The 26,968-nt window shown below is 42.6% G+C and overlaps 2 protein-coding genes and 1 long non-coding RNA gene across 5 annotated transcripts in view; 1 reads left to right on the forward strand and 2 right to left on the reverse strand.

The window, feature by feature from the left end:
* Positions 1–18,623, forward strand: part of LOC137344365 (AT-rich interactive domain-containing protein 2-like) — a 309,213-nt gene extending 290,590 nt beyond the window's left edge. Inside the window, exons 16-21 of the mRNA XM_068007259.1 lie at positions 145–341; positions 2,710–2,848; positions 4,981–5,073; positions 9,653–9,772; positions 14,994–15,085; positions 15,441–18,623. Of these exons, the coding sequence (XP_067863360.1) occupies positions 145–341; positions 2,710–2,848; positions 4,981–5,073; positions 9,653–9,772; positions 14,994–15,085; positions 15,441–15,573 (774 nt within the window). The 3' untranslated portion in view covers positions 15,574–18,623. The remainder of the gene's footprint in view (positions 1–144; positions 342–2,709; positions 2,849–4,980; positions 5,074–9,652; positions 9,773–14,993; positions 15,086–15,440) is intronic.
* Positions 1–26,968, reverse strand: part of tmem9 (transmembrane protein 9) — a 571,911-nt gene that overhangs the window by 228,336 nt on the left and 316,607 nt on the right. The window lies entirely within an intron of this gene.
* Positions 9–22,225, reverse strand: LOC137344368 (uncharacterized). Of its 2 annotated transcripts, none has more exons than XR_010968337.1 (4): positions 22,137–22,225; positions 13,341–13,479; positions 9,885–10,092; positions 9–359 (listed from the first exon to the last, which is right to left on the reverse strand). It is a non-coding gene; the product is annotated as an uncharacterized lncRNA (long non-coding RNA). The 2 variants fall into 2 exon arrangements; XR_010968336.1 differs by having other exon boundaries at positions 10–359; positions 9,885–10,087.

A 26,968-nucleotide genomic window follows, 5' to 3' on the forward strand; every position in this document is an offset into this window, starting at 1 on the left:
GCTAAGACCTGAAGCTTGGACAGATTTCTCATCAAAAATATCTGAGCCTTTATTAAAGATAAATTGAATTTGATTTTTTTTTTAATTTGACAATGTAGTATGCACCAGTAAGTGGGCTTATAACATTCTCTTTCTTGTTTGCAGGGGGTTCCTAAAGTGGGTTCTCCTGTTCCAGTGTCCGTTCAGCAGACAGTAACCCAACACCCGCAGTCGCAGATTCCCCCAGCAGCGGAGCAGTATACAGGGTCCCAGAGCTCTCAGGTACCAGTCTCCCCTGCGGAAACAGAGTCTGCCAAGAAACCCAGCCAGAGCTTCATGTGTCTTTGGAAAGGCTGCAAGAGGTCAGTCATCTATTCAACCTGCAAGAAAGGAACATTGCACTAACTCCTCAGTAATGTACATTGTATCTTAAATAGCAGAAGAGTGTTTAACATGTCTCTATATAAGGTTCAGAGTGGTTCCTGAATCTGAACTGGGCAGCTTGAATTTATTTGCTCAGATTGGATTTTTGTGGACATACATTGGCACCTTTGCTCATTCCAGGCAAGTTCAAGGTATGTGTATTACAGCAGATCAGTTAAAGGTGTCTGTAGAACTTACTGTACTACAAAGGGAGCAGTGTGCTGTAGGCAGGATATGTTAGCAGTAGATTAATTGACCTGTGAGTTTACCATAGCAATGTGTAGAATTAAGCCACCAAATTATCTGGCACATGTGGGCCATGAGTTTGTACCTGTGTGAGAGAGTGTATATACACGTGCGCGCCCACGCGGTTCTTGATTGTAGCCGTACTCCTGTGGGAAGTTGTCGAGGTCAGGTCAGGTGTGTCCCTACTGGCAAGGAGAGAAAATCTGGGGGAGAGTCATCACTGGCTGCTCTTACACATGCTCCAGTTCTTTACTTGCTGGCTTTAGAGCAGTATTAGCTGGGAGCGGAGCAGATCTTTCTTTCTCACACTGTCTCTCTTGCACTCTCTCTTTTAGAGAGTCGTTTTGTCTTTCGGATGAGATGTTAAACCGAGGCCTCATCTGCCCCCTCTCAAGATCCCATGGCACTATTCGAAGAGGAGCTGGAAAGATCTCCCAGTGTCCTGGCCTATATCTATCCTTCAACCAACATCAATTTTTTTTAAAAAACGGATTAGCTGGTCGTTATCTCATTGCTGTTTGTGGGACCTTGCTGTGCGCAAATTGGCTGCCGGGTTTCCTACATTACAACAGTGACTACACTTGAAAAGTTTATCATTAGCTGTAAAGCACTTTGGGACGTCCTGAGGTCGTGAACGACGCTATAGAAATGCAAGCCCTTTCCTTTCTCTGACTCTCGCATGCTGTCTCACGCTCTTCCTCTCTCGTGTGATCTCTCACTCACATTCTGACCACACGCATTCTTACTGAATTATGATTTGGGCTAACATATTTTATTGATATATAAAATAAGCATTGTGGCAGAATTGAGGGTAAACACATTTTTTATCAGAGCACTGAATCTTTTAGGAAATCTACATGTGAAGTTCCTTTTGAAATTTTGTCATTTTCAAACCTACTGATTGCTCATGTTTCAGTCTGAGCTGATCGAAGAGGGGACTTGTTGCAGGGAAGGATGTTATCCATTAGTTTTCTGCCGCCTTCCTCTTTTCTCTCTCTTTTCCCCCCGCACCCCTTTTTGGGTGGTTGTCTTCTGTTTGGTTAGGACTTCAATCAACTAATTACACATGCAGTGGATGGTGTGTATCTCTGAAGCATTGGGCTTGAATTCAGTAATCTGCTGTGCTGGGGTCATTCTGTATCTTAGAGGCAGCCTTGCTATGCTCGCCATATTTGCGAATTGTATCTTACTTTTTCTGTGAGTTCCATAGTAATAATCCCTTGCCTGGAAATTTCCTGGCCAGTTATTGTCCATCCGTCTCTCTTTTTGTTGAGGCTGCTTGACAGTTTAGTTGGTAAATGCACTGTATGGTGTAGTCTGGAGTTATGTAGACCAGATCCCAGATTTGATTGCTGCTTGGTGGTGAATTAGTTGATCTCAGTCAGGGCAGTGGTGGAAACAAGTATTTGGCCTACATGTTCCTAAACTTAGGAGGGGAAATATTGATCAACTTTGAACTTTATTCAGTTGTACCAAATTTTTACAAAGTTGGGATTGGTAGGAACCTTTTTATATAATTAACTTTCACATATCTATGAGCTCTCAGGAGTGCAACTTTGCAGTGAGAGACATCTAACTGCCCGTATCCAATCTATCATGGTGAATGTTTTTGCAGATAAAGTAGGTCCAAAACATCCTGGAGGTAAGAAAACTTTAAAATTGCAGCAAGTGCTATTGGATAGTGTTATGGAACATCAATGTGCAGGAATACCCTCCCCAGTGCCTGCTCCAACAGGTTGCAAATCTCAGCCACATCACGTGGGAAAGCTTCTGATCTCTGCTCAATATCCTCTAGAAGGAGGAAGGAGAGCCGTCGCTGGGCAGCTATTGAGTCACTCCTAGCGGTGAGTAGAAGAGCATCATTGACAGGGGGATAGAAGCAGTCAGCCCTGACTGCTGAAGAGCATAACCTATACAAGGAAAAAGAGGGAAGAGGAAGATTTCATAACTGTAAGAAGTTAATTTATAAGGTGTCCTCTTTGAATGTGTGTGTGTTTAAAGTGTCAGTGATATTGACCTTCAGTTTTGCTTTGTTTGTTTAACTTAACCTACTATTCACAGGTGGTTTGAGACGCCCTCCCAGGTGTTTTACCATGCAGCTACTGAGCACGGAGGAAAGGATGTGTATCAGGGTCAGTGTATGTGGGAGGGCTGTGAGCCACTCCCTCGACAAAGGCTATCATTTATCACACACCTGCAGGTAATGGGACTCTTTCATTTAACAGTTTACTTCCTGCTCAATTTAAAATGATTGTTTTTAGCTTTGGAAAGAGGTGCCTTTACAATAAAAGATGACATAATGTTTTGTCCCTTGTGGGAGAGACATGAGGGGAATAAGGAAAAGAATGGAAGTGGCTGAGTACATCTCGTCTTCCTACTTCCATTCTCTCCACACCCCAAAAAAGACATTAAACGTGGTTATTTTACAAGTCCACTACCATATAGGAAATTCACGTCAGGGTGACTTAAAACTGACAGTTATCCGTGCTTAAATGTGATTCTGCTTCAAAGATCAGGTTCCCCAAAATCCTTCCGAGTACCAGACCCATCAAGTTGTTCAAATACAGTGCATCATCAGACTTCGATGAATAGTCATCAAAAGCCAAAAGAAACTACTATTTTAAAGCTAGTACTTCCCTTGCTAACCACAGGAAACGGTCATGTTTACCATACGTGAGGAAAAATAAATCCAGACTAAGTATATTGCACTCTGTAAAGTAGTAGTGAAGTTCTGGTCACTTGGTCCTATATCACCATACAGTATGAATTCTCCCATTCTGTGTGTGGTGTGGCCTTCAGTCCAATTGGATAGATTTTCATGGATTGAACTGGGGCATTAGCATATGTAATCGAAAATACTAAATATCCAAAGTTCTTCCTGGAAATGTCAGGTATAAAATAGACTTGAACAATACCTATCACCTGAAGAGAAGCTAAGGCCTATTGGAATCGTTTTCATCTCTAAATCCTAATATTGACAACACATCAGAGCACCAGTGCGTGATGGCACACCCATTGTGGGGGGTGAGGGGCTGGCTTCCAGCCTCTGCAAGTTGCTGAGTACCTGATCTCAGCTGCATTCCTGTGGACGGGTGTTAAGAAAATGCCAGGCCCTTTCCCAGATTGGAGGGGGAGAAGTGTGAGCTGTCTCCAGGTTCTTGTGTGGTCAGAGAAGCATTAGCAACATGGGAGCAGGTAGGCTACATTCAACCTCAATGACTAGGGAAAGGAGAATAATTCTGTCCTGTTTGCTTTGTGATCTCCCGTAACCCATAAATTGCTAGAAACAAAACTGGTCAGTTAGCAAGTTTGAACTCTGCAGCACAAAATGTCTTTTTATCACTGTTTTGACTCTCATAGTTTCAGGAGGGTATGCATTGCCACTACTACTAATACTTGGGCCAGTGAAAAGGCAAAATGCTCCAAATCCTAATCCGTGGCATTTTTACTGCCTTTTCTAGAGAAGGGTCCAGCAAGAATTGTGCAGTGTTAATTGTCTAAGGGCCCTGAAAAAGATTGGTCAGAACTAATTCTCTAGTTTTCTTCAGTTTAACTGGCCAATTATGTAACTTGTCCATCTCAAATCAATCCTACACATGCAAGTTTGGAAGTATATTGAAAATAAACAGATGACTTTTTATTTGGGTTTTAATACTTTCATTGTGGGTGTGAAAAATATTTCACACAGCTAAAAGGAGAGTGATTGAGCGAATGTCCAGTGTGAAACCATGGTTACACATTGCTTACTATCAGGAAACCAGTGATGCAAGTTGAGGCTGAATGGGTACTTGCAAGTGATGCAAATTCTTAAAGTCAAAATCAATGCAGTTTTTTTTTAAAGTACAATACCTCGCTGTGCAGCATTAGATAGGGGAAGGTTCACTTAACTTACTGCTCATGAACTCCGGGTTGTTCAGACTCGCCTGTTGTTAAAAAAAAAAAGGCATGCTTTCTGTCAACACAGTAAAAGATCAAGGTCAGAATTGTAGAGGATTGCGCAGCTTTCTTACCTACCTGTACCCCAAACCGTGTGGGTAAAACCCTGTGAATAAGAAAAATGGGCACTTGTTTTTTGTTGGGGCAGGGGGGAGGAGAAGGAAAATATTATTAATTTTGCATTAAGAATCTCATTAGCTTTAAAAGACTGCATTTTCAGGCAAACCCATAGTCCCCTCAGGTATTACATTGCAGTGTGTTAAGAACGATTCACAATGCAATAGAAATGTTCAGCTGGAGTGTGTATACAACTTGTATAAATTACCACAGATAATTGTACATTTTGAGGTCAGTGCGTCTAAGTGTTTTGCTGCTTATTATGTGACATTTCAATAGGACAAACACTGTTCAAGGGAAACTCTGCTGGTTGGACTGAAGAGGTTGGAGCAGAAAGCACAAATGAGCACCTCGCAAACTGCAGTAAGGCAAGTACCCACCTCCAGAAAATAAAATGTCCTGTTGTACTAGTATTAGCCTATCAATGTGGAAAGCCCACAGTAATTATGAAAGTGCTGTTCAGATGCAGGTTCGTGCTTGTAGTGCCTCACGCACCAGGCCCTTAATCTCAGCGGTTCATCAGGTAATTGCTGAATGGAGAACTGACACCACAGAAAATCAGCAAGCAAAGAGCTGGCACAAAAACAGTGGATTGAATAATGGCCTCCTCTGCTGTGAACTTGTATGGCAGTATGGCAGATCATCCAAGGGCACCTTTCCTGTGGTTCTTAGCCAGGTTATAGGCCTGAAGTGAGTTGTTTGCTTTCTTGGTTGGACTGAAGAGTGACATGTGGGGTGGGGAGCAGGAGGAAGAGAAGATCTTTAGGACTGGAATGTGATGAGGAATTGAACTCGTAAGAATTTTTAAAAATGCTTACATTAAAAAAGGTTAGATTTCCTCTCGACCATTGAATGCTCCTATTGTGATGTTTCTATTCTTAATTAGATAATGGTGGCATGAAGTTTCTATCAATCACTGTTTTCCTAATTTTTTGAACACATTAGTTGATACATCTGACACAAGTCTTTTTGTTGGTAATGGTAATTAATGGTAAAGGTAATTCGGAATAAATGGTTCTCTATAACTAAACTCCGGTCAGTAGAATTATATACGTTTACACATTTGACCTTCAGTCTCTTCTTTCTAAGTCTTGCACACACAAAAATACTGAAGAAGGCATGAGAACACAGCTATTGCACATTGTTTCCTTCCACTCTATTTCTTTGCAAAGTGAGCGGTTGACAAGATACAATAGAAACTTTTACTAAAGTAAGAGCATGCATATGATCCTCCATATTCCTAATGAGAATTTATGATTGGTGCTGTTACTAACCAAAGTTGTCAAGCAGGCAACAGCACCACCAGGACTTGACTACCACTTCAATACTAAACAAATCCTTCTGTGTTACGTGATCAGTTAGCATCTGCCAACTTCATTTTGGTAAAGTTAATGAGATGACATGGAGCTCAATATCTGTAATCAGTCAAAATGTCATTTGTGGGGTCAAAATACAAAACGTTGTACAAGCAATATCTATCAAATCCATCAAGTGAATGTCAGGTTTTGGGGGACTGGGTGGTTCAGTACGTTAGGCAGTAGGACACTTCTGGGACTTGGTTCAAATCCACTGATGGAGTGAAAGTCTGCTCTGTTGGCTGAACAGACTCTTTGTGCTATGAGTTTGAGTGATCTCAACCCGATTCCTTGTGAGCACTTGCCCAAAACATAAAACTGGGCCCTGAATTATCCCTATAGGATAACTAGTATAAGAAATGGAATCACACCTGTGCAGTAAGCATTCTTCTAAGGCTGTGTCTGAGACACTTCGTTGAGAGAGAGTAGAAAGGTTTTTTTCTCTGAACTTGACCTGAGAGTACTTGATGTTGACACAGGGGGTCCAAAACAATATTCCATCTCCCATTGCTAATGTTCCATGAAGAGGAAAAAGTTATCAACAACAAATTGCATTTATATAGTGTAGAAAAACATCCCATGGTGCTTCACAGAGGAGTAATTTTTTAAAAATGGATGCCAAGCCAAAGGAGATTTTAGGAGAGGTGACCAAAAGAGATGGGTTTTAAGGAGTGCTTTAAAGGAAGAGAGGGAGGTGGGGGGGGGGTTTTAGGGAGGCAGTTCTAGACCATGGGCCCTCAGTAAGTGAAAGCACAGCTGACAATGTTGGGATAAAGCAAGGGGGATGCACAAGGGGCCAGAATCAAAGGAGCAGAGAATTCTGAGAGGGGGATGTTGTAGGGCTGGGGGAGGCTACAGATATAGGAAGGGGCAAGGCCATGAAGGGATTTAATCAAGAGGATCAGAATTTTAAATTTGAGGCATTGGGGGGCTGGGAGCCAACGTAAGTCAACGAGGACAGGCATAATGGGTGAGTGGGACTTAATGCAGGATAGGATACGGTTGAAGATTGCAGAGGGTGGAATTAGGAGGCCACCCAGGAAAGCCCTGAAATAGTTGGGTGTGAAGGTGGCAATGGCATGGATGAGGTTTTTCAGCCGCAGATGGGATGAGTCAGGGACGGAGGTGGGTGATACTAAGTTGTAAAAAAAATTTGCAAATTTTTTGTAAAGTTTTTTTTTTAATGGCAACTTTGAAGTTTTTCAAACTGTTGCATTCCATCCATTGTATAGTGTAACATATACAGCTTCTCTAGGTACAGCAGGTCACCATCTTGGTTGGCGCAATCAAATTCTGCTTTACCTGCTATGGAAACAAGTAGCCACAAGAAACCCTTTTCCAAAAGCATTTAAGAATATTGTGTTTGTCTACATAAGAACATAAGAAATTGGAGCAGGAGTAGGCCAATCGGCCCCTCGAGCCTGCTCCGCCATTCAATAAGATCATGGCTGATCTGATCCCAACCACAAATCTAAAGAACACAAGAAGTCGGAGCAGGACCCGGCCACATAGCCCCTGGGCCCTCTCCGCCACCCACAGGGCATTGACCGATCCGAACTCAGCTTCATGTCCAATTTCCTGCCCGCTCCCCATAACCCCTAATTCCCTTTACTTCTAGGAAACTGTCTATTTCTGTTTTAAATTTATCTAATGATGTAGCTTCCACAGCTTCCTGGGGCAGCAAATTCCACAGACCTACCACCCTCTGAGTGAAGAAGTTTCTCCTCATCTCAGTTTTGAAAGAGCAGCCCCTTATTCTAAGATTATGCCCCCTAGTTCTAGTTTCACCCATCTTTGGGAACATCCTTACTGCATCCACCCGATCAAGACCCTTCACAATCTTATATGTTTCAATAAGATCGCCTCTCATTCTTCTGAACTCCAATGAGTAGAGTCCCAATCTACTCAACCTCTCCTCATATGTCCGCCCCCTCATCCCCGGGATTAACCGCGTGAACCTTCTTTGTACTGCCTCGAGAGCAAGTATGTCTTTTCTTAAGTATGGACACCAAAACTGTATGCAGTATTCCAGGTGCGGTCTCACCAATACCTTATATAACTGCAGCAATACCTCCTTGTTTTTATATTCTATCCCCCTAGCAATAAAAGCCAACATTCCGTTGGCTTTCTTGATCACCTGCTGCACCTGCATACCAACTTTTTGATTTTCTTGCACTAGGACCCCCAGATCCCTTTGTACTGCAGTACTTTCCAGTCTCTCGCCATTAAGAAAATAACTTGCTCTCTGATTTTTCCTGCCAAAGTGCATAACCTCACATTTTCCAATATTATATTGCATCTGCCAAATCTCCGCCCACTCACCCAGCCTGTCTATATCCCCTTGCAGGTTTTTTATGTCCTCCTCACTCTCTACTTTCCCTCCCATCTTTGTATCATCTGCAAATTTTGATATGTTGCACTCGGTCCCCTCCTCCAAATCGTTAATATAGATTGTAAAGAGTTGGGGACCCAGCACCGACCCCTGTGGAACACCACTGGTTACTGGTTGCCAGTCCGAAAATGAACCATTTATCCCAACTCTCTGCTTCCTGTTTGATAACCAATCCTCCACCCATGCCAGAATATTACCCCCAATCCCGTGATTTTTTATCTTAAGTAATAATCTTTTATGTGGCACCTTGTCGAATGCCTTCTGGAAGTCTAAATACACTATGTCCACTGGTTCCCCTTTATCCACCCTATACGTTATATCCTCGAAGAACTCAAGCAAATTTGTCAGACATGACTTCCCCTTCATAAAGCCATGCTGACTTTGTCCTATTAAATTATGCTTATCTAAATGTTCCGTTACTGTCTCCTTAATAATAGACTCCAAAATTTTACCCACCACAGATGTTAAGCTAACTGGCCTATAATTTCCAGCCTTCTGCCTACTACCCTTTTTAAATAACGGTGTTACATTAGCAGTTTTCCAATCTGCCGGGACCTCTCCTGAGTCCAGGGAATTTTGGAAAACTATCACCAAAGCATCCACAATCCCTACTGCCACTTCCCTCAAGACCCTAGGATGGAAGCAATCAGGTCCAGGGGATTTATCCGCCTTGAGTCCCATTATTTTACTGAGTACCATCTCTTGAGTGATTTTAATCGTATTTAGCTCCTCCCCACCGAGAGTCCCCTGTTTGTCCAGTGTTGGGATATTCTTAGTGTCCTCTACTGTAAAGACTGAAACAAAATATTTGTTCAGCATTTTTGCCATCTCCATGTTTCCCACCATTAATTTCCCGGTCTCATCCTCTAAGGGACCTATGTTTGCCTTAGCCACCCTTTTTCTTTTTATATAACTATAGAAACTCTTATGTTCTTATGTTCTTATAAAGTTGCTAGTCCATTATTGGTGGGACTTCATAGCTCTTTCTCAGAGTTCTACATCATGGGGCTCTTAAATGCTCTGGGTCATTACATGCGAGTTATCACTTCCCTGGATGAGTTGCTCAATACTAAATAAATTTATATATGACCCATAATTGTCTTTGAATGAATTACATATCTCTGCATTGAATTCTCAAATTAGACTGGATATGGTAACTTCTATCCTGTGTTTAACGTGTCTCAATATTTTGTTCTGCAGGCAGTCTCCATCAGACGGTACAGCTCCGACACCTAAGACTCACAAGGCCTTGGTCAATCACCCCAGCGCTGCCCTAATGGCTCTAAGGAAAGGCTCACGCAACCTTATTTTTAGGAATTACTTGGTAAATATTTGCACAAACTCCTCTGGAAAGGAAAACATTTTTGTTTTAACACATGTAAGAGGCAATAAACAACTTCTAAATGTCAGCTTGGCTTATTTGGAAGCACACTCACCTCTGAGTCAGAAGGTTGTGTGTTCAGTCTCCACTCCAGGATTTGAGCATGTAATCTTGGCTGACACTTTCGGTGTACTACTGAAGGAAGTGCCTTCTTTCAGGAGAGTCATTAAACCAATTCCCTCTTCAAGTAGATGTAAAAGATCCCATGATATTATTCGAGGAAGAGCAGGGAGTTCTCCTGGTGTCCTGGTCAACATTCTTTCCTCAACCAACACCAAAAGAAAAGACATATGTGCAATTTGTGAGACCTTGCTGTGCACAAATTGGCTACTGTTTTTGGCAATCTAGCAACAATTACTGAACTTCAAAAGTAATTAATTGACTGTGAAGTACTTTGTGACCACCCCAGGACATGATGAGGTGCTATATAACGCAAGTTTGTTCTTTGTTTCTACACTCTGAACAAACACTGGAGTCACCAATCAAGGTGTCAGTTACATAGCCAGGCACTATTTTTATTGATAACTTACTGGGGGATTCCTATCTTTATTGCTGTTCTCTATATTAAATTGATTAAGGAATCATGTTTTAAAAGACCACAAGCAGAAATAAATTTTAGAAGATTGTGTTTGGTGTATGTGATGGACTCCAGAACACTGGCATCAACAATTGTTTTCACAATTCTACGGGTAATAACCAATCCCACATACAAAGTGATATTGCAATGAAATTGCATGACAGTGATTAAAGGTGAGAGTTCGTAGTGTTTGGTCACCAAGTGATACAAGGCTTTGATTAGCTGAATGATTCTTTGTGCCGTGTCCAATTATGTAAAGCTGTCGTGTAGTGTAGTGTGAAGTTACATTTTAGATTTAAAATCTAAGTACTCGAGAAAGAACTTGATTTTATATAGCACTTTCACACCCTTTGATGTGCCCCAATTGATTACTTTTTTTTGGTGTAATTACTGTTTCGTAGTTGAGGCTAAAAATTGATAGAGGTGGTATTAGAAAGACTAGCTGTACTTAAAGTAGATAAGTCACCCAGTGCGGATGGAACGCATTCTAGGTTGCTGAGGGAAGTAAGGGTGGAAATTGCAGAGGTACTGGTCATAATTTTCCAATCATCCTTAGATATGGGGTAGTGCCAGAGGCCTGGAGAATTGCAAATGTTATACCCTTGTTCGAAAAAGGGTGTAAGAATGAACCCAGCTACTGCAGGCCAGTCAGTTTAACCTCGGTGGTGGGGAAACTTTTAGAAACGATGTCCAAGCGACTATTAACTTTGTCCTGGACTAAGTGTGGATTAAATAAGGAAAGCCAGCACAGATTTGTTAAAGGCAAATCGTGTTTAACTAACCTGATTGAGTTTTTTTAATGAGGCAACAGAGGGGTTCAATGAGGGCAATGTGGTTGATGTGTATATAGACTTCCAAAAGGCGTTTGGTAAAGTGCCGCATGGTAGGCTTGTCATCAAAGTTGAAGCCTATGGAAGAAAAGGGGCAGTGGCAGCATGGATATGAAATTGGCTAAGTGACAGGAAACAGAGTAGTGGTGAATAGTTGTTTTTCGGACTGGAGGGAGGTATACAGTGGTGTTCCCCAGGGGTCAGTACTAGGACCACTGCTTTTCTTGATATATTAATGACTTGGACTTGGATGTGCGGGCACAATTTCAAAATTTGCAGATGACACAAAACTTGGAAGGGTAGTGAACAGAGAGGAGGATAGTGGTAGACTTCAAGAGGATATAGACAGGCTGGTGGAATGGGCGGGCACGTGGCAGATGAAATTTAACGCAGAAAAGTGTGAAGTGATACATTTTGGTTGGAAGAACGAGGAGAGGCAATATAAACTAGAGGGTACAATTCTAAAAGGGGTGTGGGAACAGAGAGATCTGGGGGTATATGTGCACAAATCTTTGAAGATGACATAGCAGGTTGAGAAAGTGGTTTAAAAAGCGTATGGGATCCTGGGCTTTATAAATAGAGGTATAGAGTACGAAAGCAAGGAAGTTATGATGAACCTTTATAAAACACTGGTTTGGCCACAACTGGAGTATTGTGTCCAATTCTGGGCACCGCACTTTAGGAAGGATGTGAAGGCTTTAGAGAGGATGCAGAAAAGATTTACTAGAATGGTTCCAGGGATGAAGGACTTCAGTTACGTGGATAGACTGGAGAAGCTGGGGTTGTTCTGCTTAGAGCAGAGAAGGTTGAGAGGAGATTTGATAGAGGTATTCCAAATCATGAAGGGTCTAGACAGTAGATAGAGAGAAACTGTTCCCAATGGCGGAAGGGTCAAGAACCAGAGGACATAGATTTAAGGTGATTGGCAAAAGAACCAAAGGCCACATGAGGAAAAACCTTTTTACACAGCGAGTGGTTAAGATCTGGAATGCACTACCTGAGGGGGTGGTGGAGGCAGATTCAATTGTGGCTTTCAAAAGGGAACTGGATAAGTACTTGAAGGGAAAAAATTTGCACGGTTACGGGGAAAGGGCAGGGGAGTGGGACTTGCTGGATTGCTCTTGCAGAGAGCCAGCACGGACTCGACGGGCTGAATGGCCTCCTTCCGTGCTGTAACCATTCTATGATTCTGTAGGCAAATGCATAGCAAAGCCCTCAAACAACAATGAGATAAATGACAAGTTAATCTGTTTTGGTAGTGTTGGTTCAGTGATGGTTTGTTGCTGGCCAGGACACTGGGAGAACTCCTGCCCCTTTTAGAATAGTGCCATGGGAAAGGCAGGTGGGACATCAATTTAACATTGTGTCCAAAGCCACCATCTTCGACAATGAAGCATTCCCTTCAGCACTGCAGTGAAGTGAAAACCTATATATTGTGCTGAACACCTGGAGTAGAGCTTGAACCTACAACTTTCTAAGCCAACTTGACACCAAAGCGTGGTAGGTAAACAGCCTAGTAGAAGATGGGCATCAGAGACTGGATAGTGGATGGCACCGGGTTGCATATTGTGGTTGAATTTTGGTAAATGGACAACTACATTTTATGCTTGGTTTAGGATTTAAAAAGAGCTCGTATTTGTCCGTGATTGTTTCTTCATAAAGTTTATGTTTTGTGAATAGAGAACTATAAGCACCAGTTCTAATCTAATGACAAAAGTACTGAAGACTGGTAAGCGGGCAGTGTCATTACTACCTCGAGTCGTGTCATTGGCACCACCCATGTAGTCCCCAGTCGTGGTATCATTGCCATTTGGGCCAACACCACCAATCCAAAGCAGGAGGAAATGCTTCCTGCCACTTAACTCTCCCACTTTTTCCCCCCACATTGTTGATTAATGAACCCAGTCTCCGAGAAATTCTGACGGATTCTTCTGTTGCTGCATATGGCTTGTTTTGATCAGTTGGGTACCATAGTATTTTCTTCAGTTAAGCTCTGACCCAGATGAGACTGGCATCAGGGGAAGCCAGTGTTGCTTCAGCATCAGCTAAAGTAACTGCGAAAACTTAAAACAATGGGTTTTACCCTAAGCTACTGTAAGGGTACCTGTTTTTTCAGATGATGGTGGTCATGAAATAATGTACTCCCTTCAGGTGCTCCTGGAGACATGGGAATCTGGACTCCAACATTCCTCTGGCCCTCACTGCACTTGAACTTCTTTTCTTGAATGCAGTGCTTGCATTGCCTGTCAAAGCAAAATCCAGGCCCCAAAATACCATTACTAATAGGGTCTCCATTATAAACTTGCTGTATTGACATGCCTGATGTAAATTACGTAACAGCCATGGCCTCCTAACCCAATTTACTCCTAGGAGTTTTGTGACACTCGAGTCTTTTTATACAGCCTGCAGCGGACTCTTGACTTATTTTCCATTAATTTTCTTATTTTCCATGTGCAAGGTATTGAAAGTCACCTGAAAGAGTTAAAGCAATTGACAGCTGGGGCTGAATATTGTTTGCACAAGACAGATTGCAGATGTAGTTGCTTTCTATCGGGTTCACTGGATTTGTTTAGATCCAGACTATTGCAGATCATTCTCCTAATGCCTAAATTCCTTCTATACTCTGGAGTAAAGTTCAGACAAACACAAATACCGTGGCTCAGACAGCAAGTGCTGAGGCATTGTAGTCAGTTGGAATGTATGATTTGGGATCCCACCTTTTCCTGCAAACCTTCGAAAGAATCTCTTGGAGTTACCTTTTCTCAGGAAAGGACTCTTCAGTGAGTAAGCTACTCTGCACAGCTTTAACAAGCGTCAACTGGCTTTCAGAGCTACCCAAGACAATGGTATACCTGGCAAAAGAAAACAGGTATGCTTTTGCACCAAGTAATGTTTCACCCATAGATCGAAATGACCCTGGCAGGGTGGTAAGCAAGAAGCCAGGAAGCAGCAGCTGTGAGCATCTACACCCCATTAGTGATGTGCAAATAAGAAAATCCCCTTATTTTAAGTAATAAACACCATTACATCATTAAGGGGATGGTGAGGCTTCCTCAATGACTTGGTGGGTAAAGGGGCCCACACTATAATAAGCCATAGAGATCAGGTGGTCTCTTGTTTGATCCTAGGCCAATGCTGAGTTAGCTGATTTTACCCAGGGTATCGATTGGGGTGCTATAATTGACGTTGGTGCTCCTGGGCTCGGGAGAGAGAAAATCGGTCATGGTACCTGCTTGTGATTTCTACCTAGTGACTCGAACTGGAAAGTGGATGTTGGTGTGGACAAGATTGAACTTGACTGTGTTGTGTACCCCACAGTCGACGAGCATGTGATGGTTGGTGGTGATCAGTACCAGTGGAACCATACCCCAGTAAGGTATTAATACCTTTATGAGAGGGGGGAGAAAATTGGGGAAACAAAGAAAAGACATGTAGACGATTGGCCCCAGGGTCTCTGCTCATGTTGCTCTGTAATCTGCTGCTAGGTTGTGTGGTAGAGCAGGCCAAGGGGATTGGCTATTTGGTTTCCTGATTTTCCTGCTGCACCTTTATTGTCCCAGTGGTTCCGCTGAGATGAAACTATGGGCATGAGCCTGAAATCCCACCACTCAATGGTGCAATACGTTGAGACACCAGCATGTCCTAGTAAGGGAGAGGTATATTTCTGACCTTTTTAAATGATCGTTTATATATAGACAGTGTATATTGTGCCCTGTAGAGTTTCCATGATTTTCATTCATGTTCATTTCTTTGGCAGGATGAGAAGGAAGGGCCGATTGTGAAACATATTCGTTTGACTTCTGCCTTAATCTTGAAGAATGTTGCTAGATACTCAGAGATTGGGCGAATGTAAGTTCCATTTTGCCTCTATTTAGAAAATATCTCCTGACACAGATAACCATCTTCACTTAGGGAAAATACTTCTGTGTTCAATCCTTTCCCCAGGTGGCATAGAAATAAGGTCAAGAGCACACCGAGTATTAAAACGCATAACCCATTGATATGGCTTTCCTTGGGGGGAGAAAAACACTAGTTGAATTTGTTTTTAGTCACAGTCAGATTCTCCTGACTTCAGAACTGCAGTTCTACAACTTTGTTCTTGATGTATGTTAAGTAAAAATTCCACCAGTCTTTGGGATCCTCTGTGTTTTATATTCTGCCAATGAATAATGGATCTGAAACTGTTTCCTTTCCCATCTCTCAGGTTGCTGAAGCGGCATGAGAACCACCTATCTGTACTGGCCATCAGTGGTATGGAGGCTTCCACTGCACTTGCTAAATGCCTTTATGAACTCAACTCGCAAGAACAATCAGAGCCAACAGAAAGCAAACGTTGAGAAGAACTTGATACCATAAAAATCCAGCAACAGTAAACAAGGGTCAAAGGAGGAAATGTAATCATTGTGCAGATGAAGAACTGGAACCTTACTGTCTACATTTTGTACCCGTTTACTATAACATGAAATTAAAAGGACTGATCTTTTTAAATTATTGGTTTTGCAGGAAAGTCCCTGCTTTGCCAGAGACCAGAACTTCCTGCATCACCTTAGTCTCTCATCTCACTCTTGACCTTTCCGTCAGAACTGAAAGTTTTGTGACACCTGAAGATATGGTCAGTCTAAGATGAGAACATTAGCCTGGTCTCTCTCTCATTCACACACACTCACACTTGCACACTCATACACGCAGCAAAGGAAAGAACCTGAACAGAAAAACTGCTGGGTACTGTCTCCAGGCATCCATAAAACCCTGCAGTCAGTCTAGGCACCTGCAGCCTGTCTTGGGGACCCTACAACTCGAGTCACTATTCTTCCTATGAGAGAGATTTCTGTGATTTAAAAAAAATGCCGAAAGATATAGAATTTTCATCCATATATTTATAAAAAAAATCTCTTTATATTTCATTTCCCTATGCATTTTTTCCAAAATGTTACTAATTTATTGCTCATAGGAATGTCAGTCTCCAGTGCTCCCTCTCATTGAGTGGGTCTCACTGTACCCTGAAATCATGCAAGAGACCAATTGGCTGCTGGTCAATGCTTGTGCCTAGAGCTAGGGTCCCTCAGCTTTCTGCCACGGACGAGTTTCCTGCACTCAGGTGTCTGGATACAGTTTTGCAGTTAATATTTACGGTTTTAAAAGCTGCAAACTGCACAACACTTGAAGTTTTCCCACTTTGTCCCCTGTTTGAAGTGGAGCATTTTCCATTTATTTATTATATGTAAACTACCACAGATTTGATGTCCCCTTTTCAGAGTTGTGTAAATATTTGTGAATATCGAAAATGCCTACATACCATTGCAGGAGAATGAAGGGAAGAGAGGTGCAGCATTGCAAGGAGTGAAATCTGGGTGAGCGCTAGGATAGAACCCGAATTAGCCTCAGGGCAGAAATGTGGGGTGAATTTCCAGCCACGGCTGCAGACATCCACACCAAGGCAGCTTTGTACCAGTTGCAGTAGCAACTTTGTGCCACTAGATGTTGCCAGCATGCTTTGAAAGTGTGACACCATAGAACATTAACAAAGCTTATCTGGTGGAATTAAAACAAGATTGCAGCAATTTTGTCACTGCAGTTGACACTGGTTAATTGGGACTCCAGGGTGAAATTTAAATCTTCCCATTTATCAGAAATGTTTTGCTTTAATAGGGACAATCAGTACGGATCTAACTGCACGGAATCAATTGGTGCCTAAGAAAATGTTCCATATGATAAAGTACTCCCATTAACCCGTGTCCCCATTAATGGCATGAACTTCATTTTGTCTTGGTGGCACCTTTTTTATTTTTTTCGGTCAGCTTACATTCATTGCACCACTGGCTAACGTGAAGAGTAAGCGCCCACCTAGAATCAAAGGATCTAGTTTTTGTATGTTACCTGCCATATGTATGTAAAAGCATATACATAAAACACTGCATCGAGCAGCGTGGAACTGTGTACATAACTTCACAAAGGTACTGATGCTGTATAATAAGATTGGCACAGTTTTGTGCAGCTGTGGTTTTTGTATTATACACCATGTAAAGCTTTTGCTTGTTATGAAATAATATATCGCATCATTTTTCTATAAAAGGTAAAAATTCCAAGACAGAATTAAAAAAAAAAATCTGTTACAGCATTTTTCCTGAGATTAGGGCCCATTTTAGAAAACCTTTAGTCGCAGCACAACCTTCAGAACTTGTATAGGAATTTTTTTTTAATTTGTAAATGTATTTAAATACATGACGTTTTATACAGCTTTATTTTCACCTGTGTTATATTTGTAATTCGTGTAGGTGTGATATTTCCCTTGTTATTCCTTTGTTCCGTTTTTCTACCCGTGACATATTAAAAGTGTTTTTTAGTGTACAGTATAGTGCCTCCGCTTTTGGTACAACGTGACTTTCCTGCCTATGCTCAGTTTGTGTTCCCTTGGTTTCTTTGTGTGCCTCGCCACTGATGATCCTGGTTTGGTTGGATAAAGGGGAATACATCGTAATTAAATGTAATGCATACTAATAGGATTTCACTCTGCCCTTCTGATGGTTCAACAGATTAAAGAAGTGAGCACCAGATGCACATGGACCAGCAGGATCCTGGGTTTGATCAGGTCTGTGCTGAGTTAGTTGATCTCTGCCCAGTCAGTAGCAGGGGTACTGTAATTGGCCTCAGCACCCCTGGGTAAGAAAGAGGAAAGTTTCCCACTCTGATGGGTATTCAGCGACACCTGCTGAAAGTGCATGTGTGTAAACATCTGCTGAGGGCAAGACCATACTGAGCTGCGATGCCTCTTAAAGTCTGATAGTCTGCCAAAGCTTGCTGCCTGGCCTAGGTATGAATGCCTGCTTGAGAGAGTTACCTGAGGATGACTAGCACCCATAGAACTAAACCCTAGCGATGACTTGATGCTATTAGGAGTGGGGGGGGGGAAGGGAGAAGAAACTTGATAGAAAAGGGGTATCATTTCTGGAATACAGGGCAATCTCGCATTCATTAATCCTCCAGTATGAGCGTCACTGTGCAGAGCACACTGCAGAAACCAAAGTAAAACGAAGACTGAATAAATCCATTTTTTTTTAGCTTTGGAATGATTGGAAGGCAGTTATCCAGTCTTGAGATTTGGATGACTTTCACAAGCTGCTTGAGATTTACTCTTGCAGTTTCTGAACACCATCTGAAGCCACTGATTAGATTGCCATGTTGTAATCAGTCCCAGATGTCCATTATTCTTTGTGTAATTGCAAGACGTATATAAAATAATTTAGTATCTCCTAGTACATTCACCAAACTGCAATGCAAAAAAAAAGTTTTTTTAAAGAAGAATGTATTTTAAGATGTATGTGCAGTACTGTTTTTTGTGCACTGTATGACCCAAGTTCTGTTTTACAGTAAAATTACAAGTATAAAATATGGGACTATTCCAATCTTTGTTCACAATCTCACTTACTGCCCAATACCTAGTTTCAAAGTCAGATGTAAGGTGAGAAAATTCGAGTTGAATTTGTGTAAACTGTCTGGTTCAGGTTCCCGATCACGTCCTCTGAGGGAAAACTAAACCTGTTCATGATCAGTTGGCAGTGCACCACCCATCACATGAGTTACGATGGTTACAGATACTAGAAGTGTCAGTTTGGCTTGACTTAATTATAACGAAATGCAGCCCCCAATATAAACACAGCTTTAGGAGCACAACTCTGGAAAATCCTTGTTTGTTGGGTAATGTTTAACAGCAATTACGTAAACACTCGTGGGCTGGTGGAGTGATTTGGACTGTGACATCAAATTGTGCTAGCAGTACCTCATTCAGTTTTAAAGGTTATTTGATCTTAACTGTCTCTTTTGTTCCAATTTCCTTCCTTGTCTTTTGCACTGAAGATAATGACTCAAATTGAGGTACAAATCCACATATACCTTCCAGTAATCCCTGCCTCCCAATGTCTACAATTGATTCGGTGAATGTCGGCAGGCTATTTGATCATTGCTCGGGGGGAAGGTTAGGAGAGAAAAAGTCCATCGGGACCAAGCTGATCCTATCCTTGCCTAGTGTCTGCGTGTGTCCATGCACCAATAGGAGTCACTGGATAACAACTGAGAGATCCCGGGCTCATGTTCCTGTCCCTAGCCCTAGAGGTGAGTTGAAGTAACCCCACTATCACGTTGGCTGAGATCAACCATACTATCAAATGGGAATCGAACCTGGAGTGTCCTTGAGCTGTATGGCTCAGGATCACTCCAGGTGGTGCATTTACTCATCGAGTTATCAGAGAAGCCAGTTTTAGATGTTTGGTGTTTTGAATACTAATGCTGCCAGCCACCCAAATGTGCTTGCCATACTTGGTATGAGTTTAGTCGGTCTAGTTTATTTTATAAGTAGCGTTACATTATGGCACTGCTGTCTTGGAAGATGGTATTGTTTCTTGGGAGACCAGTGAATTTTACTTCGTAACTCAGGAACTGGTAATTGTTTACATTTTTTAAAAAGGAAAAGGAAATTGAGGCAATTCTGCAAGGTGGACTATCACGAGTTTTCAGTTTCTAGGTGCATCTAACACTTGCATTCACCCTGAGGCTTCACGATTTCTTATTTCATATATATGGGTGACCTGCTTTGTCCCAGACAATTTACATATTGAGACCATTTGTTCTATCAAATCTCAGTTATTCCTTTAGGGATTGTATAGTATATACTTTTGTCAATTTAGCAGATGTTAAAAATAAATTCAGGTTGAGCTCCAACACTCTGGGCTGTGCTACAGCCCTTTGCTTCCTAATTGGAGTGTTTGCATTGCTGAAAAAGAGCTGTTCCTGTACAGAACAAATTATAAGTGGCATGTTCCTGTGCACAGGAATTCCCAAAATATCTTGGAGCTATGCTGTTGACCTTGGTGGTGAACTTTACTGCACATAATTAATCCCAGTGTAAAATGAACATTGATAGCACTGCCAGAAGATGAAAGAACACTCAAATTTTGGTTTTCACATTTTCAGCACCCAAATGTGGGCCAATCCGTCTGGCTGCTGTATCACTATAGGGTGGTATTAAAAGCTGACAATGGGGCTCCCCTGCAAGCTCAGTGGTTACTGGCCCCTGTGATGTGAAACCAAGGAAGGTCCCATGTTCAATTCCTGTGCTGTTAGTTGATCCCAGTTCGGGCACCAGTGAGGACACAACGAGCATTGGCACCTCTGTTAGGAAAATTCAGCTTGGTTCCCTTTCCTGATCGTTTGCTGAAAAGTTGGTATGTTTGGATATTTGGTAAGGATAGGGTTCAGTTAGATTATTGAGGCTCTCCATGGCCTAATAACCTGCTGGCATTCACTGCTTAGGGTCAAACATAAATATTGACTAACAGAACCCCCAGCGCAAGTCACCATCTTCAGGGCAGGAGTGGAGAAAATTGAAAAGAGAAAAAGATACCTGGTAGGACACTTTCAGCCATCTGATTGTCCTAAGTCTAAGGTGTCAGCCGTGGCTCAGCTCTTGCTGCTGAGGCTGAAGGTTATTGGTTCAAGTTCCACTCCAGGAACTTGAGCACATAATCTAGGCTGACACTCTAGTGCAGTAGTGAGGCAGTGCTGCACTGTCGGAGGTGTTGTCTTTCAGATGAGGCGTTAAACCAAATCTGTCCTCTCCAGTGGACGTGAAAGATCCCATAGCACCATTTCGAAGAAGAGCAGGCGAGTCCTCCCCGGTGTCCTGGCGAAAATTTATTCCTCAACCAACACCCCAAAAAAACCAGATTGGAGCAGAAATCACTCCCAAAATAACGGAGAGCTCAACAGCACTGTCCATTGTTAGTGGTGAAATGGAGGAGCAAGTTCCGGAGTTCGCACATGTGCAGTGAAACGCGGAAATCTGGAACTTGCTCCTAGTGGTTCCCCAGCAATATAACAGCTTCGAATTAAAGGGCCATTGCACGCTGCAATCAGAGAAATCATTGAAAAAGTGCAAACTTGCTTATCTGCCCAGCTGGAAAGTAACTAATTATGCCACCGAACAGATACGCTTAAAAATACAGGTCTAAACTAAGTTTTAACAGCGCAGTAAGTCTTAATGACTGCCAAACAACTAAAAATTAACTTTTAAAATGTGGCGTCTCATTATTCCTTATTTTAATAGTTTTTGGTCATTAAAAAAACTTTTAAAAATTAATTTTTTTACTTTTCCCTTCTGTCTCTTATTTAATTCAATTATTTCTTATCCTCTTTTTTCGCTGTCTATAAGTTTTTACAATTATTTTAATGCTGTACCTTTCACTGCCTGGTTTAATGCTCCAAGCCTATAGAGACAGTGAACGCAGCTTGTCAAAAATGCTGCGATCCAATTGATCGAGGGAAGAGATCAATCCTCTCGCTTCTCCCAGGGTCCTAACTTCGCCTGAACTGATGCTCGGCTCTTCTCTGCTTCCTATTAGAGGAAGTGCCCGAAGAAAGGACCGTGGTAAGTTAGTGGGCTAGTATAAATCTATGGAGCAGTGAGAAGCATTGGTTCGCCACTCCGAGCGATTTCTACCCCATTATCTGGTTATTATGACATTGCTGTTTGTAGGACCTTGCTGAGCCCAAATTGGCTGCCGAGTTTCCTACATTACAACAGCGACTACACTTCAAAAAATACTTAATTTGCTATAAAGCGCTTCGGGACATCCTGAGGTCGTGAAAGGCACTATAAGAATGCAAGTTTGTTCATTCATAAGTCTCAGCCTTGTCTGCTATTGTGCGCCTACATCCTCTCAGCAGTAATAACAAAACAACTACAACAGCACAATTTACAGGAAAACAAAACTGATACTCTTTGCTAACTGTAAGGATCGTCAGATATGGAGGGGCTACTGTTTTCCTGGATCTTTAAGACCTTGGGCCGGAAATTGCTGTGACCGGCGAACGGGTGTCATCCGCCACTTGTAAGTAACTCACTCACCCACAAACTTTTTGCGGGCTTCTGGGTGCCAACTTGCTTTAATTGAGACCTGCAAGAAGTGCAGCGATCGTTCCCGGGCTTCTCTGAGCTGTGAGAGGAGGAAAGGGGCTCTATGACCCTTCCACCAATCAGCTTGAAGCAAGCCACGCTGTGAGAACCAGGAAGTGAAACTCATTCACAAACCGTGCAGACTAAGAACCAGGAAATGTCAGATGAGATTAGTAAAGATTAGTACTATAAAATCAGATCGAGAAAGCGAAATAAAGAGAGGGTAAGATTAAAACATTGAGATGAGAGTCAGAGAAAATAAAAAAATTTAATTCTTTTAAATGTACCACGTACTATTAAAATTGGGAGTAATGAGACTTCACATTTTAAAAGTTAAGTTTCAGTGCCAGAGAGGTTGTTTGGCAGTCATTAATACTTACCATACCATTAAAAGTTAGGTTAGACCTGATACAACTCAGCGTGCCTTTTTTTCTGGTGAGATTAGTTAGTTTCCAGCTGGGCAGGAGAGCAAATTTGCACTGGTCCATTGATTCCAGCTAGCGATGTCTCTTTAACACGAAGCTGTCAGATCAGCAGGGAATCGGGAAGAGCAAGTTCTGGATTTCCACATTTGACTGCTCGTGCGCTTAGCGGAACTTGCTCTTCCATTTGCCCTGAAATAACAGTGAGCCCTGTTAGCCTCGCCGTTATTTTTTGAGCAATTTCTGGGCCAACTTGTCTTTTTTCCAATTTTTTTCCCTCTTGTGTCCTGAAGTCACGGGGTAAGTCCCATGGGAGTTGACCACCCATCGTTACCTCCCCAAAGTGACTGCTTTCATGGCGGGTGTCAACAACAACTTGCATTTATTTAGTGCCTTTAACGTAGAAAAATGTTGCAAGGTGCTTCAGAGAGGGAGAAGGAACAGATGATGAGTCTTTTGGGGAGGGAGCGGAGGGAGGTTGAGAGGCGATTGCAGATTTGGTCAAAGAGATGGGTTTTCAGGAGGCTTTTAACGATAGAGAGAAATAGAGACAAGGAAGGGTTTAGAGAGAGAGTTTTGAAAAGTAAAGCCTATTTTCTTTTACCTCCCTAGCCCATGGATGATGAGACTAATTGCAATGCTCTTAAGATCAGTAACTCACATCTTTAACCTTCATGGTTTGTATTACTTGATACTGCATCAAGCATTAGCCACTTCAGTGAACCACTGGGGAAGATACAAGAGCTAATTTGTGAGGTCATGGTATTATTTGTCAATGCACAAGTGGCACACCTTGGAAGAAAAGTAAAAATAGGGAGACAAACTATAGTCAAAAATGTCAGAAGTGTTAAGGGGCTTAGATAGACATGATATATTTAGTCATTCAGCAACCTCAGGGTCAGCATTGTGGAGTCTAGAAAGTCCTCCTAGTAGACCAGAATGAAATGAGCAGCCATTCATTAAATATGTGGCATCCTGAACTACATTGCAGCTACACAGAAGGATATTCCTGAGTCCTTTGTCACACACCTTACCACCCCACATCTAAAACAGTTGAGCTTGCACCAGAGATGGCGTGGAAGCTTGAAGCCAGGTAGTGTCTCAACAGACTGGGTGACAAGGAAGGAGTATCTCACCGAGGGAGCAGCTCGTCCCCATTCTGTTTGCCATAATGAGGCAGCATCCGCTGTGGAGATGGGTGGTAGCATAGACCAGAATGGTGGTCTGCTAATGAGATGCCTACCATGTATCTTTGAAAAGTGGCACCTGTGGTGATTCCTGGATTTTCTTAGGGAGGTTCAGATATCTGAGGTAGCTTTTACCCAACTTTCCCATTGAGGCCATCAATGAGGTGGTTTGCTATCTCCCAGACACTAGATACTTCACACAGTTTCAGAAGTTCTGCACATGCCCCATCTAAAATAGATAGCAGTAGATAGAAACTGTTCCCATTGGCGGAAGGGTCAAGAACCAGAGGGCATAGATTTAAGGTGATTGGCAAAAGAACCAAAGGTGACATGAGGAAAAACTTTTTTATACAGCGAGTGGTTAGGATCTGGAATGCACTGCCCGAGGGAGAGGTGGAGGCAGATTCAATCATGGCCTTCAAAAGGGAACTGGATAAGTAATTGAAACGAAAAAATGTGCTGGGCTACGGGATAGGACAGGGCAATGGGACTAGCTGGATTGCTCATGCATGGAGCCGGCGCTGATTTGATGGACCGAATGGCCTCCTTCCGTGCTGTAACCTTCTATGATTTCTATAAGCAGGGTATAAAAGCTTTCTGACGGTCAGGTGGGATGGATTTAATGGCTGCTTTGGAGAAGCAAGTGTAAGGTTTTCTACAGGGGTATTATGAGGTATGCACACTATATATTTGTCAGCCAGCTCTAAGTATTTTTTCCAGCCTGCTTTTCTGTAGTTCTACCTCAACCTTGGGATGGTAGTTATTATTTGGGATCATCACTCCTATCCCAGTAAGAATGCGGGAACATAGTGTTGACTATGCGGGAAGATTCCAAGAACTCTGGAATAGGCTGATAATGGTTGGCTTCCAGCTGAGGTGAGGAAAGTAACCCTGTCTCTACCCTGCAGAAGAATATATGACTGGCTGACTCTGATAATGCAAGAGACAGAGATCATTTATATAAGCCCAGTCTATGAGATGCAGTCCATTTTTGTCAGATTTTCTGTAACCCCAAGAGGTGAGGTGGCTGTTGAAGTCTCTGATGTAGATTGATGGGTGTTGAAGTGTTGGTAAACATGGGCATTCCCAGCTTCATCAGGGGGGTTATAAACATTCATATAAGTTGGCCGACTCGTACAATGTCACAGTGAGGCGAAGTCGTAGGTAAGGCCTCTATTTCAATAATATCAGATTTTGCATGTTTTCCATGAAGATTGTAACTAACAATGTCATAGCCTCTTATTGTAAGCCTACAGGTAAGAAAGGAGTCTACATATGTTCCTTGGAGACAGATCATATCGACTATGAGTTCTCTGTTATTGAGAGCTTTGCAGACGACAGCCCCTCGACATTGAGTCGAAGAATGAGAAGTGAAGAACCAACATAAACTGTTCTAGTACCATTGTAACCGGGCTCTGCGTTGTCCAGGTTTGATCCGCTGTTTGATGCTTTGGTTTCCCCCAAAGGGTAATCACAGGATGCGTGACAAGAACGTGCCAGCATTGCGCCCCAACACAATGTTAGAAGGTGACAGCAGGAGAGTCTCACGTGTTTATTGCGCATTGCATGATATAATAGCAGAAAACGGACTTGCAGTGCAGTGAGTTCATGACATTGGCACTGAGTGGAGAAAGGTAATCCTTCCCGTGCCCCCTCCCCCCCCAAAAAAGAGGGAAAATTAAAGCTCAATCTTATAAATAAAAACAGAAAATGCTGGAAACACTCAGCAAGTCAGGCAGCATCTATGGAGAGAAAAACAGAGTTAATGTTTCAGGTCGATGACCTCGCGTCAGAACTGGAAGAAGTTAGAGATTTAACAGTTTATGAGCAAATGCAGAGCCAGAGAAAGAAGGAGGGGAGGAAAGAACAAGAGGGAAGGTCTATGATAGGGTGGAGGGCAAGACACCTTAAATGACAAAAAGGATGATGATGCAAGGCAAAAGGGGGTGGTAATGGGACAAGTGAATATAGAAAGTTCAGAGGGGAAGTGAAAAAGGAAATAAGAGGCGCAAAGAGAGAGAATATGAGAATAGACTGGCAACTACCATAAAAGGGAATCCAAAAGTCTTCTATAGGCATATAAATAATAAACGGGTAGTAAGAGGAAGGGTGTGGCCGGTTTTTGTTATTCGTTCATGGGATGTGGGCATCGCTGGCAAGGCCAACATTTATTGCCCATCCCTAATTGCCCTTTAGAAGGTGGTGGTGAGCCGTTTTCTTGAACCGCTGCAGTCTGTGTGGTGAAGGTTCTCCCACAGTGCTGTTAGGTAGGGAGTTCCAGGATTTTGACCCAGTAACAATGAAGGAACGGCGATATATTTCCAAGTTGGGATAGTGCGTGACTTGGAGGGGAACGTGCAGGTGGTGTTGTTCCCACGTGCCTGCTGCCCTTGTCCTTCTAGGTGGTAGAGGTCGCGGGTTTGGGAGGTGCTGTCGAAGAAGCCTTGGCGAGTTGCTGCAGTGCATCCTGTGGATGGTACACACTGCAGCCACAGTGCGCCGGTGGTGGAGGGAGTGAATGTTTAGGGTGGTGGATGGGGTGCCAATCAAGCGGGCTGCTTTGTCCTGGATGGTGTCGAGCTTCTTGAGTGTTGGAGCTGCACTCATCCAGGCAAGTGGAGAGTATTCCATCACACTCCTGACTTGTGCCTTGTAGATGGTGGAAAGGCTTTGGGGAGTCAGGAGGTGAGTCACTCGCTGCAGAATACCCAGCCTCTGACCTGCTGTTGCAGCCACAGTATTTATATGGCTGGCCCAGTTAAGTTTCTGGTCAATGGTGACCCCCAGGATGTTGATGGTGGGGGATTCTGCGATGATAATGCAGTTGAATGTCAAGGGGAGGTGGTTAGACTCTCTCTTGTTGGAGATGGCCATTGCCTGGCACTTGTCTGGCACGAATGTTACTTGCCACTTGGATGTTGTCCAGGTCTTGCTGCATGCGGGACCCAAAAGGAGATCTACGCATGGAGACAGAGGGCATAACTGAGGTACTAAATCAGTACTTTGCATCAGTCTTTATCAAGGTAGAAGATGCTGCCAAGTCACAGCAAAAGAAGAGGTAGTTGAGATAATGGATGAGCTAAAAATTGATAAGGAGGTGGTATTAGAAAGGCTAGCTGTACTTAAAGTAGATAAGTCACCATGTCCGGATGGGGTGTATCCTAGGTTGCTGCGG

This window comes from Heptranchias perlo, chromosome 27 (genome assembly GCF_035084215.1).
Source record: "Heptranchias perlo isolate sHepPer1 chromosome 27, sHepPer1.hap1, whole genome shotgun sequence".
NCBI classification, from domain to species: Eukaryota; Metazoa; Chordata; class Chondrichthyes; order Hexanchiformes; family Hexanchidae; genus Heptranchias; species Heptranchias perlo.